The 15,356-nt window shown below is 43.5% G+C and overlaps 1 protein-coding gene and 1 pseudogene across 14 annotated transcripts in view; one reads left to right on the top strand and one right to left on the bottom strand.

Moving 5' to 3' along the window:
• Window positions 1-1,841: 1,841 nt before the first annotated feature.
• LRCH3 (leucine rich repeats and calponin homology domain containing 3) overlaps window positions 1,842-15,356 on the top strand; it is a 105,793-nt gene continuing 92,278 nt past the window's right edge. For 6 of the 13 annotated variants that reach the window (XM_084802141.1, XM_084802134.1, XM_084802130.1 and 3 more), the window contains exon 1: window positions 1,842-2,144. In XM_084802141.1, coding sequence (XP_084658267.1) covers window positions 1,883-2,144 — 262 coding nt within the window. In that variant the 5' untranslated portion in view covers window positions 1,842-1,882. The remainder of the gene's footprint in view (window positions 2,145-15,356) is intronic. The other 7 variants (XM_084802140.1, XM_084802132.1, XM_084802137.1 and 4 more) reach the window with 2 other exon arrangements.
• On the bottom strand, window positions 9,287-10,333 carry LOC311609231 (protein N-terminal glutamine amidohydrolase-like; annotated as a pseudogene). The gene has a single exon. The product of its transcript is annotated as a protein N-terminal glutamine amidohydrolase-like (transcript).

The following is a 15,356-nucleotide window of genomic DNA, read 5'->3' as shown; positions in this document are numbered from 1 at the left end:
CAATCACGTTAAACTTTGTTGCATAAACTTTTAAAATCAATCAGACCTTATTAAAGGAATAAGGAAGGTAGGGAAGAAAGGCATATGCCTTGTAATTGTAGCACTTGGAAGGCAGAGGCAGTAAGATTGCTGCAGGTTCTAGTCTGCATAGTGAGTTGTAGGCCAGGTAGGACCAGACCATGTCTTAACAAAACCAAAACTAAAATGATCAAATATTGAATATTCATCAAGTCAATTTCTTAAACTTAAGGAGCATGTGATAGATGTGTGTGTGTGTGTGTGTGTGTGTAAGATTTATTTGCTATATACAGTGCTCTGCCTGCATGTATGCCTGCCCACCAGAAGTGGGCATTAGATCACATTACAGATGGTTGTGAGCCACTATGCGGTTGCTGGGTATTGAACTCAGGGCCTGCCTCTGCCTCCCTAGTGCTGGGATTAAAGGCGTGCTCCACCATGACCAGCTATGTTGGGACTCTTAGAAAGAGGGAGGGGGGGAGGGAGGTTGGTTCATAGAGCAGTTCTCTGAGCAGCCATTACTGAGCAATGTTATTACTGATTTTTTCTGGGGGGGGGGGAGGGTGGGGTTCGAGACATTTACAACGTCTTGAATTTAGGAACTCAGGAAAGTTGTTGTCAGGGCTACACTGAAGTTGGGCCTTGAAGCTTCTCACACCTCATATTTTCTTTGATGTTCTGTGATGAATTTCCTCGCTTATGTCTTAATTCTCTCACGTGCATCAAAACCATACCTGAATTATGTGTATGTTCATCATCCATTATGGAATTTTGCTCTGTCATCCTTTCCTACTTTATAATCCTTGAGGTTTGATCCAAAGCCTCATTCGTTCGCCGTTCCTTTGCTGAGAGCGCTGCTAGATAACCCTCCCTCCTTCACACACAGCATTTTACTGTTGTCTGATTTTTAACTGGCTTCCTTGGGTCCTGAAATAAGCTTCGATAGTTCTTTAGGAAAGCGACTTCCTCTGACAGGCTTTCGTATTTTCCACAGCAAATTAAAATTGGTGGTAAGTGAAATTTATATCACATACTAGGGTTGGCTTGAATTTAAATAAGAGACAGCAGTACTAGGGAAGCCTAATTTTAATTTGCGTAGTATTTTATACTTTTTCATTACTTGAATGGTTTCAGTTTTGGTCTTTTGGTTCTAAATTTAATTCCTATATTTATATCAGATTTAGATGTTAGACTTAAACACTTGATTCTGCTCTAATCAGTGATAAAATTCACGCAAACACGCCTACTATTTAGATGCCTGGTTTCATTAAGAGCTCTTTCATAAAAAGGAGAATCTAAAACATAACAATGTCAACAAGAATTGGAGACTTTGCCTGGTCTACAAAGCGAGTCTAGGACAGCCAAGGCTACACAGAGAAACCTTGTCTCAAAAAAAAAAAAAAAAAAAAGAATTGGAGACTTTGTAGTCAAATCTGCACACACAATATTTCCCCCCTCAAGAATTAATAGTATATACAACAAATCTCAATTTAGATCATCTGGAGGTAAGGTGACAGACAAGTGGAGAGACAATTTCGGGTATATCCCAGGGAGTCCGTCTCTGGCAACAACAGTGCTAAGAATCTTTGCTCCTTAATGTAATCCACCACTGAGGGAGGAAGACAGGGTTGGAGCGCTGTTGAAGATGGTTTCTGTAGTGCCCTTTTAGGGAGCTCAGGGCTGCTGCGGCTCTGAGGAGTCCCTTTAGCTTCCCTGGAAAACCTCGGTGTGGGCGGGGCAGGCTCCCAGCTGAGCCCAGCGCGTCGCGGAGAGCGGTCCGGGGTCCACGAGCCCCTTTCCCCGCCCACCCAGCGGTTCGGGTGGCGCATGCGCAGAGCCGGGCCGGAGAGTTGTCGGCTGGGAAATGGCGGCCGCGGGCTTGGTGGCTGTGGCAGCGGCTGCGGAGTATTCTGGCCCAGTGGCGTCCGGGGCAAACCTCTCCGGCGCCAACTGTGGGCCGAGCCCTGGGGTAGGCCCTGGTCCTGGCCCGGGCTCGTGGAGCCGCTCAGTCGACCGAGCCCTGGAGGAGGCGGCGGTCACCGGGGTGCTGAGCCTGAGCGGCCGGAAACTGAGGGAGTTTCCCCGGGGAGCGGCCAACCATGACCTGACGGACACCACCCGGGCGGGTGAGCGGGGCGCGGGCATCCCTGCCACCTGGGACCTGTCGGGTGGGGACGGGCTCGTCGGCTGGGGTGTGTGTGGCGACCGGCCCGAGGCTCCCGGGGTAACGGAGACGGCGGGCGGGACCGCGCACCCTCCCGGCCTGGCCGGACCCCGAGCCTGGGGTGCGGCGGCTAGCAGCAGCATCTCTGAAGCCGGCCAGAGGCGACTGAGGGGTGATGTTTCTTGAGTCGCTCTTAGAAATCCCGCTGTCAGTGACCCCTGTAGACTTTTACCTCACCCCGGTGTCGGCAGACCCTTCGGATTTGGGATGCTAACTTGACTTGGTTAAAGAGTTGGGGAGTGTGGCGGGCAAGTTCTTCCATCATAGTACCCGTGACTCTGGGCGCTTGCTGCATTGTCAAAGGACCCACGGCCGTGCTAGCGTTTTCCCCAGTGTGTGCGAGTACGTGTGTAATGTAGACTACAACGCTGTAACAACTTATTTCTCCGCCTCCGTCTGTTGACTTTTCGAAAAGTACTTGTAAAAATAGCCCATCTTCAGGTGTTCGTTACTTTCATCTTCTACTCCCAAGAAAACATGAAAAGAAGAAAAACTTAGTAAGACATTGTCTACCACATCTATATTTGCTTTTCCCTTTAAAAACATTGCTGCGCCTTATATTGTTTAAGACAGGAAAGAGAATTGGAATTAAGTATTATTTGGTTTCCTTAGTTGTGGGAAACAATGTATGTGACTGGGGTATTCAACATTCTATAATGTGTACCTCTTGTGTTTAAAATACAATTTCCTCAGGGAAGAGATTAAGAATTGGGTCCTTTTACTTTACACAAAATGTAAAGGAAGTGGTCCCTTACAAAGTTTCTTAAATATTTTGTGTTTATGTAGTTAGTGAATGTGCAATATATTATGTCACCTTCATTCTGCTTAATTTTAAAATCTTAAAGCTAACACTTTCTTAAGCTTTTGTCATCAAAGATTGGTCATTATTACATGTAGTCACTCATGTTGAAAAAATAAATAGAATTGGGCTGGTGAGATGGCTCAGTGGGTGAAAACGCACTTGCTGTCGAGACAACCGGTTTGATCCCCAGAACCCACATAGTGGAAGGAGAGAACTATTGAAGTCGTCTTCTGCCCTACACACACACGCACACGCACACGCACACGCACACACACACACACGAGAGAGAGAGAGAGACAGCTGTATTAAATATTTTTTTTTAATTGAAAGCAAAGATGTTAAATTACCCCTAGAAACTATTATTGCCAAATAAACTTTTCCTCTGCTTACTAAAGCTTATTTTGGGGAGGCAGTTTTTGAATATTTGTATCCTCTGACTGGATGGTACCAAAGTCAAACTTGCTAATCTGAGCATCAACAGTTCCTTGAGTTTTATGTGTGTTGGTGGCATCTTGTGAACTTGCCGCTCTGCCCCTCCTTGCCTTCTTGATTCTGCTCAGGAGAGGGCTGATGGGCGGGTGAGTTTCAGATTGAGGTGAGTCATTTCTCTTGCCACCTAAGCCTGAAGGTAAGGAAAAAGGCGGTTATAGGAGTCTATCTAGTTTATCATCTTATCTGTTCTTAAGTAATTGCAGGAGCAAAAGTTTGAGCTATCAAGAAATAAAAGCTTTATTGACAAAACCAGACACTTATGAAGAATAGTATTTGCTCTCAAAACAGTTTTCCTTTTTGAGCTCTGGTTTTTTACATATATTATTACTCATATTTTAATGTTACTATATTAAATCAAAGGTTTTGTTGTTGTTGATTGACATTTTATCTGGTCAAAATATTTTTAAAAGAGATTAAAAAGATCACAAAGTATTTTATAACCTGCTAGATCAGATTCATTTCTAACTTCAGCAGCCCTTAGTAGTTAGAACAAAAATAGCTTTAAACAGGCAGTCTAATGCCAGTGACATAATTTATTGATTGTTCATTATTTTTTATTCACCTGTAGCTGTTTAGAAGTACTGCCTTGTTAAAAACAACATATGGATTAAATATGATTATACCCACTTTTATAGGAAAAGTAACTCAGATACTAGTATCTACTAGTAGTAGACTTGTATCTCACACTATTTTTCCCACTGTATCAAGCAGCTGCTCTGTGTGCAGTGAGACACTGTTTTCCTTCTTGCTGCAGGTAGTGAAAGCAAAGCGTAGAGATGCTTAATAATGTGCTCAAAGACCTATAACCAGATGACAGAGGAAGAGGATGTTCTTTGGGATTGGAGCCGTTTGACATAACTCCCAAACTCATTCTAATTTGTTTGCAGGTACTTGATGAATCCAGACTTCAGTACTCCTTAAATGTGTGTGTGTGTGTGTGTGTGTGTGTGTGTGTGTGTGTGTGTGTGTGTGTGTGTAGAGTGGGTATGTTTATTTGAATGCAGGTGCTAAGGAGACTGGTCAAAAGGGGGACCAGTTCCCCTGGAGCTGGAGTTCAGGTCCTCTGCAAGAGCAGTATGCATGCTTAACAACTGAACCATCTCTGTAGCCTGAATTCAGACTTAGAATAGCTAAAATATTTTGCTTAGAGTGGATACTATAGAAAATTAAAACCATGTAAAACTGTATCAAAGTTGGCTTATAGGTTATTCTTTCATTAAGTATGAAATGTCTGTGGCAACAGCTTTCAGCTGGGTGGTGGCGGCACACGCCTGTAATTCCAGCACAGGAGGCAGAAGTAGGTGGATCTCTGTGAGTTCAAGGCCAGCCTGGTCTACAAACTGTGTCCAAGATAGCCAAGGCTACACAGAGAAACCCTGTCTCAAGAAAGAAAGGAAGGAAGGAAGAACTGAGAGAGATGGAAACTGCTCTTATAGTGGAGCATTTTGGTAGAATGGATGATTGGCCAAGAGAATGTAAGAACTACCTTCCACGTAAGAGGAAGAGAGACCAAACATAGATTTAGAGGTCAACAGTCATCCAACACTTATTGGTGAAGGGACTTTAAGGTTATAGGTCCAAGAGACACCTGGAAAGAGTTTGAGGGTATTTGAAATAGCTGAGAGCAAAACTTTTATGTATTGGGAATTTGCAGGATGTTGTAGGAGGGGTAAAAACGGGAAGCTTCGGGAGTGTTTATAACTCTAGTAGCGGGGCTGGAGAGATGCCTCAGAGCACTGACTACTCTTCCAGAGTAGTCATGAGTTCAATTCCTAGCAACTGTGTGGTGGCTCACAACCACCTATAATGTGATATGATGCCCTCTCCTGGCCTGCAGGCATACACACGGGCAGAGCACAATATACATAATAAATAAATATCTAAAAAAGGAAGACCAAAAAAAATTTATTTTAATCTATAAATGTGGCTTGGTGGCTGTAGAAAAAATAATATATGAGAGCATGAAAAGCATATCCTGGGAATCAAAAGTGTAAAAATGCTGGTTGGATTTATTTTAATAATAAAGATAGCGGAGCTATTGATGCTGGAAGACCAGAAAGGTAATCCTATTGCTAGGCGTAGGGCTTGACATAAGCCCGTCCTTGTTGTCTGTGTTACTACAGCAAAAGCAAGGTGGTAATCAGCTTAGGCAGAAGCAGAACTGGAGCTGTTGCAGAGGGCTGGGTTTGGCTCCCAGCACATACATCAGGCAGGTCAAAACTGCCTGGAACTCCAGCTCCAGGTCTGAAACCTCCAGCCTCCTAAGGTCCACACAGTCATGTGCACATCTTCCCCCACCCCCTCACATACACACATTTTTTTTTAAAGGAGGAGGAAAAGGCTATTTGGCTCGTGGCTTCAGAAGCTTTAGTCCCTGGTCACTTTACCAAGTTACCAAAAGCAGAGGTGTGCCAATTTTTTGATGGTGTGGAAAACAGAGAACCAGGAAGGAGCTGGGCTCCCTGCATCCTCTGCAAGGACAAAACTCCAGTGACCCAACTTCCTAATGGTCCCCCCATTTCCCAGTAGCATTATAGGCCAGGATCAAGCAAGCTCTCTACACTTAGACTTTTTAAATGCAAACTGCAGCAAGCTTTCCCATACCCAGGAATTGTGCTAAGGTACCTCGTAAGCATAGAACAATTATGTGAGTTGTAAGTACTAATTTATTTTTATCTCACTCCACACATCAGCAGATGATATAATGTGGTCAGGACTTCATAGCCAGAAAGCAACCGAACTAGGACTCAAAGTCACACATAGCCAGGCTTGTTGGTGTATGCTTATCCTAGCTTCTAAGAAGCTGAGGCAGGAGGATCTGGCAGTTGAGGCAGCCTGAGCTGTTCAGGAAGTTCAAGGCTAGATAGTGAGACCCTGTCTCAAGAATCATCATACACATGTTATTCTAAAGCTTGTGTTTCTGGTCACTGGGTCATACAAGTTTGAAGCTTAAGAATTTTGGTATCATGACTGGTGACACCCTGGTTAGTGATATACAGCCAGAAGGACTACAAACCTGGAGCTCTAGAGTAAAGTCGGCTACAGCATCCATTCAGGAAGATGACAGGGAATGTTCAGACAGTGAGACTCTTCCTCCCAGAATAGACAAGTGAGTCTTTGCTGGCCTTTGGAAAAGCAGGAAAAATCAGCCTGAGAAGAAAGCAGACAACTTCATTAACTAGGCCTATTCCAGAGCTCATAGGATTCTGAAGCTTGCAGGAGCTGCAGTCCCATCTGAGTTACCTCATAGATGAGAAGCCTTCCCATTTAAGTGATGTGCTTCAGACTGCACAGCGAGGTGACCGGATAGGTAGTGTTTCACAGACAGCAAACACGAGTTAGAGTTGAAATTGTAAGAAATGTCTTTTGAATGAAAGACAGAAAACAAGAAACCAAGGCCTCAAAATTGGGGAAAAACACATGGTTGAGGACCAGATGGGAAGGGAAGAATTAGAGTGCACACATGAAAAAAACAAAAACAAAAACAAATGGAGATGTAGCAGTGTACCAATATAATGCAGTCTCATCACAGTCATGAGGATTGAGACTGTGAGAAGCGAATATTTATTCCTATGCAAGAAGATGGATCTGAGTGGTAGAGCCAGCCATCAGGGAGGCAGAGGCAGGTAGATGTCTGTGTTCCAGGACAGCCTGGTCTATAAGGCAGGTTCTAGGATAGCCAGGGCTACACAGAAAAACCCTGACTAAGAAAGAACAACAAAAAAGAAGTAGAATGGAAACAGCTAAAATGCCATTTAATTTGTCAAGAATATAATTTGTAACCCACAAAATGATGGTTTTATAAGTCTTGGAAATATGTACTAGAGTGCCAGGTCATAAGTGGAAATAATGTGGGGTGTGTGTGTGTGTGTGTGTGTGTGTGTGTGTGTGTGTGTGTGTGTGAATCATGATATGTGCATATTCATAAATTCTTCTAGAGCTGTGCTTTTCAATGTGCCACCATGGCCAGCAACCTTTTCATCATTATAGAAAAGTATATTTGGCAGTGATATTGAGGCATAATGAATGGAATTGAAATTTGTCTCTATTGTTTATATTATAAATCGTACTTTACCAGTTTTATTATATCCATAAAAATAGTAAGCCAGCTGTGTGACAGAGCTGTTAAGTAAAGGCTTAGGTGAGAACAGAGGCAAAGGGATGGTGACAGCAAAGCTGAACTCAGTTATAAAATACTCACAAGCATGTAAACAGAGAAGTCTGTGTGCACGCATGCATGCACACACACACACACACACACACACACACACACACACACAATTGGAAAGCTGAAGTCTCTGGCTCTAATAAAGACTCATCCTCATGCTTCTTCCTTTCTTTCCTGCCCCCCAAACCCACGCTGTGTACTGTACTGACACAGTGGGAGGGTCATGGGAGGTAAGACTGCTACTTAACCACACACACAAATACTTGTGCACACATTTGCTTATAAAATGACACAACGGCTATGGTGGTGTTGGGAAATATGGAGATTTAAAGCGCCTTAAAAATAAGGTTTAAACTGAAGTTTTAGGGGGTAAATCCAGGCTTGTCTACGTTGGGATGACTTTTGATACAGGAAGGGTAAATGGTAGGATGGTGACCACAGCGTCACTATAGAGACTAAAAGAATGCCAGCAGCGGTCAGCCAAGATTTCTTGTTTTCTTTTTTAATTCCAAGTTCGTTTATTTTAAAACTGTGAATATGGTGGGCCAACTAACACTCAGACAAGATATCTGCAACTTTTTAAATATTGTAGTCCACAAAGACTAATACTTATGGCTGATTCAGCTCACAACAGTGTCCTTTTCCAAGCAGCAGAGCTGCCTCTAGGAACATTTCACAGGGCCCTCTAACGGGCAATGGATTCTTAGAGCCTCGGGCCATGAGCCTGTGTCCAAGGAGTACAGAGTGTAGCCACACAGGAGGCCTGTGTCCAAGGAGTACAGAGTGTAGCCGCACAGGAGGCCTGTGTCCAAGGAGTATAGAGTGTAGCCGCACAGGAGGCCTGTGTCCAAGGAGTACAGAGTGTAGCCACACAGGAGGCCTGTGTCCAAGGAGTACAGAGTGTAGCCACACAGGAGGCCTGTGTCCAAGGAGTATAGAGTCTAGCCGCACAGGAGGCCTGTGTCCAAGGAGTACAGAGTGTAGCCACACAGGAGGCCTGTGTCCAAGGAGTATAGAGTCTAGCCGCACAGGAGGCCTGTGTCCAAGGAGTATAGAGTCTAGCCGCACAGGAGGCCTGTGTCCAAGGAGTATAGAGTCTAGCCACACAGGAGGCCTGTGTCCAAGGAGTACAGAGTGTAGCCACACAGGAGGCCTGTGTCCAAGGAGTACAGAGTGTAGCCGCACAGGAGGCCTGTGTCCAAGGAGTATAGAGTCTAGCCGCACAGGAGGCCTGTGTCCAAGGAGTATAGAGTCTAGCCGCACAGGAGGCCTGTGTCCAAGGAGTATAGAGTGTAGCTGCACAGGAGGCCTGTGTCCAAGAGTATAGAGTCTAGCCACACAGGAGGCCTGTGTCCAAGGAGTATAGAGTCTAGCCGCACAGGAGGCCTGTGTCCAAGGAGTATAGAGTCTAGCCGCACAGGAGGCCTGTGTCCAAGGAGTATAGAGTCTAGCCACACAGGAGGCCTGTGTCCAAGGAGTACAGAGTGTAGCCACACAGGAGGCCTGTGTCCAAGGAGTACAGAGTGTAGCCGCACAGGAGGCCTGTGTCCAAGGAGTATAGAGTCTAGCCGCACAGGAGGCCTGTGTCCAAGGAGTATAGAGTCTAGCCGCACAAGGAGGCCTGTGTCCAAGGAGTATAGAGTGTAGCTGCACAGGAGGCCTGTGTCCAAGAGTATAGAGTCTAGCCGCACAGGAGGCGGGGAAGGCAGCCAGAGGAGCTGGCTCCAAGTCCACACTTCTGGTTTAACAAGGCAGTCACTGGCCTAGGTCACCGTATGTCCAAACAAGCAAGCCCCGGGACTATCTTAGCAGCCAGAGACCGTGTGTGGCCTATCAACAGGAAAGCTTTTCTTTTACTTGTGTGTCAACATCTGCGGCTGAGGACTAACTGATTTAGGGTTGGAGACAGAACTCTGGGGTACATCCCCAAGCTTAAAAAGGAAGGAGGGCTTATTCACTCACTTTTATTGTTTTCATTAATGTTTCCAATCAAATCTAATGAAAACATACCTCTAAGCTGCCTGCACCACGCTGCTCTATTAAATGGAAGGATGGCTCCCACCCATCCCACAGAAGCTAGCGTCAGGCTCAGTGGCTTTTACTGCTGAACCCTGGACAAACGCAGACTGTGTAGACGGCTCCCCGTCTGATGAAGTCACTCAGGTTCATTGCGGAGTCTCCACTTTCAATGCAGGGGTACACTGGGGGAGGCTCTCTCCAGTTCCCGCTGGAATCTTCCATGTGAGACCGACCAACCAGTCAGAAGCAAAATTCTTCAAGTAGCAATCAGCAGGGACCACTCTGAATGTCACTATCAGACTTAAGGGCATCTTCTACGTAGGTGTCAAAAGGACAGGGAAATGGCAAAATAGTATCAAGATCATAAATGTGGCAGAACAACATGACAATCCCAGATCACAGGTCCGTACCTATTTGCTGTTTCCAAATAGGTACCATTTTCCTCTCATTTGATATGATAACAGCATAACATTCTACCAAGGGATACTGGTCATGGGTTTTGATGTATTCATGGAGCTTACAAATGTTTTCTTCACAATAGCAGTTGCTGTAGACATGCGCATTCTGCGTAGGGCAGGCTGGCTGGTACTGCGGGGCCGTTCCCATCCATGGCCCAAAGCCGCAGTCCTTCGCAGTTTCCCACATGAAAGGGGCAGACCCTGAACCCCCAGGACAGTTTCCCCAGCCAAGATTTCTTAAGTTCTGATTTTTTTTTTACATATATTTCTTTGGGAGGTAGTGTTATAAAAACTAAGGCTCTTAAGTTATATAGCATCAGATATTCTTTTTAGTTAATTTATGAGGCAGTAATTTTATTTGTGCTTAAGGAAAAAAGTTTGGTAAATGTGATAATTCATGCAAAGGAATATTATTTTGAATTTCCAGGGAAGCCAATGGCATTAAATGTTATGCCACTTATTTTAGAATCATAAACGGGGCCTAAAAATTATGGTATTTTCTTATTTACTAAAATCTTTACAGGTAGCCTGGCCTGGCGGTGTGGTGCACACCTTTAATCCCAGCACTCAGGAGGCAGAGGCAGGTGGATTGCTGTGAGTTTGAGGCCAGCCTGGTCTACAAAGTGCGTCTAGGACAGCTAAGGCTATACAAAGAAACTCTGTCTCAAAAAGCAAACAAATACATGTATTTCTTGTGTGCCTTCCAGGGCAGGCCTGTGGAGACAAGGACAGCCGGTGGGAGTCCACTCTCTTCTTCCACTGTGTGGTCCCAGAGGTGGACCTCTGGCCATCTCCTGGCATCAAGTACCATCGCAGCCCTTCCTACTCATTTTCAACTTGCTTTGGTCTTCTAAAGTTTAGATTATTCTATTTGAAGGGAGTCTTAAGCAAGTATGTGAAATGGTTTATTAAACTTCTTTCCAAGCTGCTGTAGTTCAGTTGTTAAAATGTTTGTATGAGGCCCTTGGTTTAGTCCTCCGCACTGCGTAAAATGGATGTGGCTGTACTAGTCTGTAATCCTGGCACTCAGGAAGTAGAGGCAGGAGAAGTGGAAGTTCAAAGTTACTCTTGGTTACATGGCAAGTTCGAGGCCAGCCTGAGATACATGAAACTTTGTATACATATATGTATGGTATTTTCTTATTATATGTATAATCTTAAACTTATTTCCTTCAAAAACTATTGGTAACAGTGTTTTTTACAGAAAACATATTTTAGCTGGGCGTGGTGGTGCATGCCTTCAATCCTGGCACTCAGGAGGCAAAGGTAGGTTTATCTCTGTGAGTCTGAGGCCAGCCTGGTCTACAAAGAGAGTCCAGACCAACCAAGGCTACACAGAGAAACCCTGTCTGGGAAAACAAAACAAAACAAAAAACAGAACAACAACAACAAAAAAACTATTTTAGTGAATGGTTTGCACATCATAAAGAGAAACCACAATGTGAAAAAAAGACTTATTTCCAATAAATACAGATGGTACGTAGAATATATATATGATTTTTGCAAATAAAAAGAGAACCCATAAGAACACTGAGGAAGCCCTTGAGCTGATACTTTACCAAAGAGGAATTCCAAATGTCCAATAAATATGTGAAAGTGTTCAACTTCCTTAGTAGTCAAGGAGATGGAAAATGCAACCACACTGAGGTCACTGAGAGAGCTGATAATACCATATACCACGAAGAATGTGGCGAGTAGAGAAACTCATGCACTGCTGGTAGAAGTGGAAGATTTTTATTTTTTTATTTTTTTAGTTTTGATTTTTCAAGACAGGATTTCTCTGTGTTATCATGGCCATCCTGGACTTGCTTTGTAGACCATGCTGGCCTCGAACTCACAGCGATCCGCCTACCTCTGCCTCCTGAATGCTGGGATTAAAGGTGTGAGCCATCATCGCCTGGCTCTTTGTCCATTCTTAAGCAGGTCTTTTTTTTCTTTAAGATTTATTTATTTATTATTATTACATAATCAAGTGCTCTGCCTGCATGTACACCTTTACACCAGAAGAGAGCCATCAGATCACATTATAGATGGTTGTGAGCCACCATGTGGTTGCTGGGAATTGAACTCATGACCCCTGGAAGAGAGTAATCCATGCTCTTAACCTCTGAGCCATCTCCAGCCACCACCACCACCCACCCACCCCCCCTTTTTTTTTTTTCCTGGAGATTGAGTTCTGTATGCATTTGGGACCATTTGCTTACTTGGCCTTTTCTGTTAGGGTCATTTACAAAAACATTCTCAAGACAAAAGTCATGGAGTCCTTCCTCTATGTTTTTTGTTTTTGAAAAAAATCTTTTGGGGTTTGTTGTTGTTTTGTTCTTTTGAGATAGGGTCTTACTGTCTAACCCTGGTGGTCCTGAAACTCATTCTGTAGACCAGGCTGGACTCCCAGTTTACAGAGATCCACCCTCTGCTGGGATCAAGGTGTGAAGTGGTGGGAAGCTACAACCAGCTTCCGCTGTTTTATTCTAGTAGTTTTATAGTTTTTTGTTTGTTTGTTTGGTTGGTTGGTTTTGGTTTTTTGAGACAGGGTTTCTCTGTGTAAACATTTAGGTTTTTAATACCATTTTGAGGTGTTTGGTTTTTTTTTTAACATGGTGAGAGTCCAATTTCACTTTCTGATATTATTTTAGTTGTATGCATGTTCTGCCTGTGGGTATGTGTGTGCACCATGGGTGCCCAGGGTGGTCTGAAGAGCTCATCTAATCTGCTTGTGAGCTGCCAAGTGGATGCTGGGAACTCAGTTCTGATTCTCTGCAAGAGCAACCAGTGCTCTCAACGGCTGAGTCATCTCTCCAGCCTGATTTCATCTTCTGCAGGTGGATAGACTGCTTACTAAAGGGCTGCTCTTTCCCCATTGTGATTCTTGGTGGTGTCCTCAAGAGTCTTTTGCCCAAATGCGTGTGGGTTTATTTCTGGACTCTGTTCTTTCCCACTGCATGCGTGTTTTCATGCTGTTGCCGTTCTGTTTTGAATACTGCAGTCTGGCAGGCTTTGGGGTCAGTCAGTATGACAACTCTAACTTTGCTCCTTTTGCCGGGATTGCTTTGGCTCTAGTCTTTGTGGTCACATAAACATTTTACGGCTGTCTTTTTGGTGGTAGGGATGGAACCTGGAGGTGGGGCGGGGGGTTGTTTGGTTTTGTTTATAAAGACAGAGCCTATCTTGCCGAGGCTAGGATCAGGAAGCCCTCTGCCTCTTCATTAGTTGAGACTACATGCAAGTACCACCATGTCCAACTAATTTTAGGATTGTTTCTGTGAAAAGTGTCACGTTGGAAAAAAGAAGAAAAAAATGCCATTTTACCAGGGCTTTCCTTGAATCTAAGAGCACCTATAAGTGATATCTACATTTTAATAAAATAATAATTCCTCTAAACCGCGAGCATCCTGTATTCCTCCTTCAGTTTCTCTCATTGGTATCGTACAGGCTTTGGTACACAGCTTTTTCCTTGGTTAAATTCAAGGTGTTTGAATGATTCCTGAATTCTAGGTGTAAATCTCACTTGATCGTGTGATCATATTAATGTGTTTAATTCAGTTTGTTAGTGTTTTGCTAAGGGTTTGGTGCATTTATATTTATATCATTCAGGGTAATTATCCTGTGCTTCTGTTTTCTTGTGCCTTCTTTATACGGCTTTGTAAAAGTAAATTAGTCCTGATTGATAAAATGAGGTGAAAACTATTCATTCATCTTCGGTCTGTGGAAAGAGTTTGAGAAAGATTGTTTTGTTTTGGTTTGGATTTTACTCTTTCAGACAGGGTGGCACTACGTAGCCTTGGCTAGCCTTGAACTCTATATGAAGACCAGTCTAGTGAGATCTGCCCACATCTATTTCCCAAGTGCTGATTAAAGACACCACGCCTGACAGATCAATATTCTTTGTTGTTGTTTTTAAAAGATTTGTTTATTATTTATACATTATTCTGCCCCCATTTGTATCTGCCCACCAGAAGAGGACACCAGATCTCATTGTAGATGGTTGTGAGCCACCATGTGGTTGCTGGGAATCAAACTCATGACCTTTGGAAGATCAGATAGTAATCTTAACCTCTGAGCCATCTCTCCAGCTCCCAGATCAATATTCTTTAAAGATTTATTTTTATTACTTTTACTTGTGTAGGGGCCATATGCGCACGTGAGTGCAGGTGCCTGTGGAGTTCAGAGATATTGGGACCCCTGGAGCTGGTAAGATAGTAGTGAGGTACCTGTCTTCTGGAAGAACAAGCAATGTTTGCTCTTAACTCATCTCCTTACCCTGGACAATGTACTTTAATGTAGTGAGATCATTAGGTCCCCAGGCTTTTATTTGATGAGAGACTTTTTGTTACTGAGTCGTTCTCTATTCATCTGTTTAAAATCTGTTTCTTTATGATTCCTATTTGATGAGTTGTATTTTCCTAGGAAATATATCCATTCCTTAAAAAACAAATTGGTAGATGAGAAATCTCTCTCTCTCTCTCTCTCTCTCTCTCTTTCTCTCTCTCTCTCTCTCTCTCTGTGTGTGTGTGTGTGTGTGTGTGTGTGTGTGTGTGTGTGTGTGTAGAATTTGATCAGAACATCCTTAAAGGTACTAATACACCCCTTGGTAAAACAGACAGGCACTCAGACTTTCTTTAATTGATGTCACAGACAATTAGTACCACAAATAAAACCAGTAGCAATATAACAGCTTACAAGTCTGACAAAATTGTAAGGTCCTTACCAAAAAAATATTGGGTTTCTTTGTTTAACTGGTATATAATTTGATAATTGCGCAAGTTTTACTTAGTTTAATAGAATCCCAATAACATGGTGATTTTGGGTTTTGGAAATGGGGTATTGTATACCCCAGGCTGGCCTTAAACTCTTTATGTAGCCATAGATGTCTTTAAATTTATGATCTTCCTTCCTCTTCCTAAGTACTAAGATTATAAGCATGTTGTTTCTTTTCTTCTTTCTATGTAATAAATTTGCAGATTCTGGCCAGTTTAATTAGCTAATTAGCTTAGTCTCTTTTCATTTAGCTTATCTCAGTCGGTAGCCCAGGCTGTACTGGGTTCACGGTGTCAGCAGGCTTACAGCTGTGAGCTGCTGCTGTTAGCTCATGGCCACTTCATTATCAAGTGAAAACCTGTAGCCTATTGATTCTCAGAGTTGAGTGCATAAAATCACCCATGTCAGTTTAAAAGC

The sequence above is a fragment of the Acomys minous genome, assembly GCF_964271855.1.
Source record: "Acomys minous genome assembly, chromosome: 11".
Classification (NCBI taxonomy): Eukaryota; Metazoa; Chordata; class Mammalia; order Rodentia; family Muridae; genus Acomys; species Acomys minous.
Note: the sequence above shows the minus strand (reverse complement) of the source record. Positions and strands in the feature narration are given on the sequence as shown.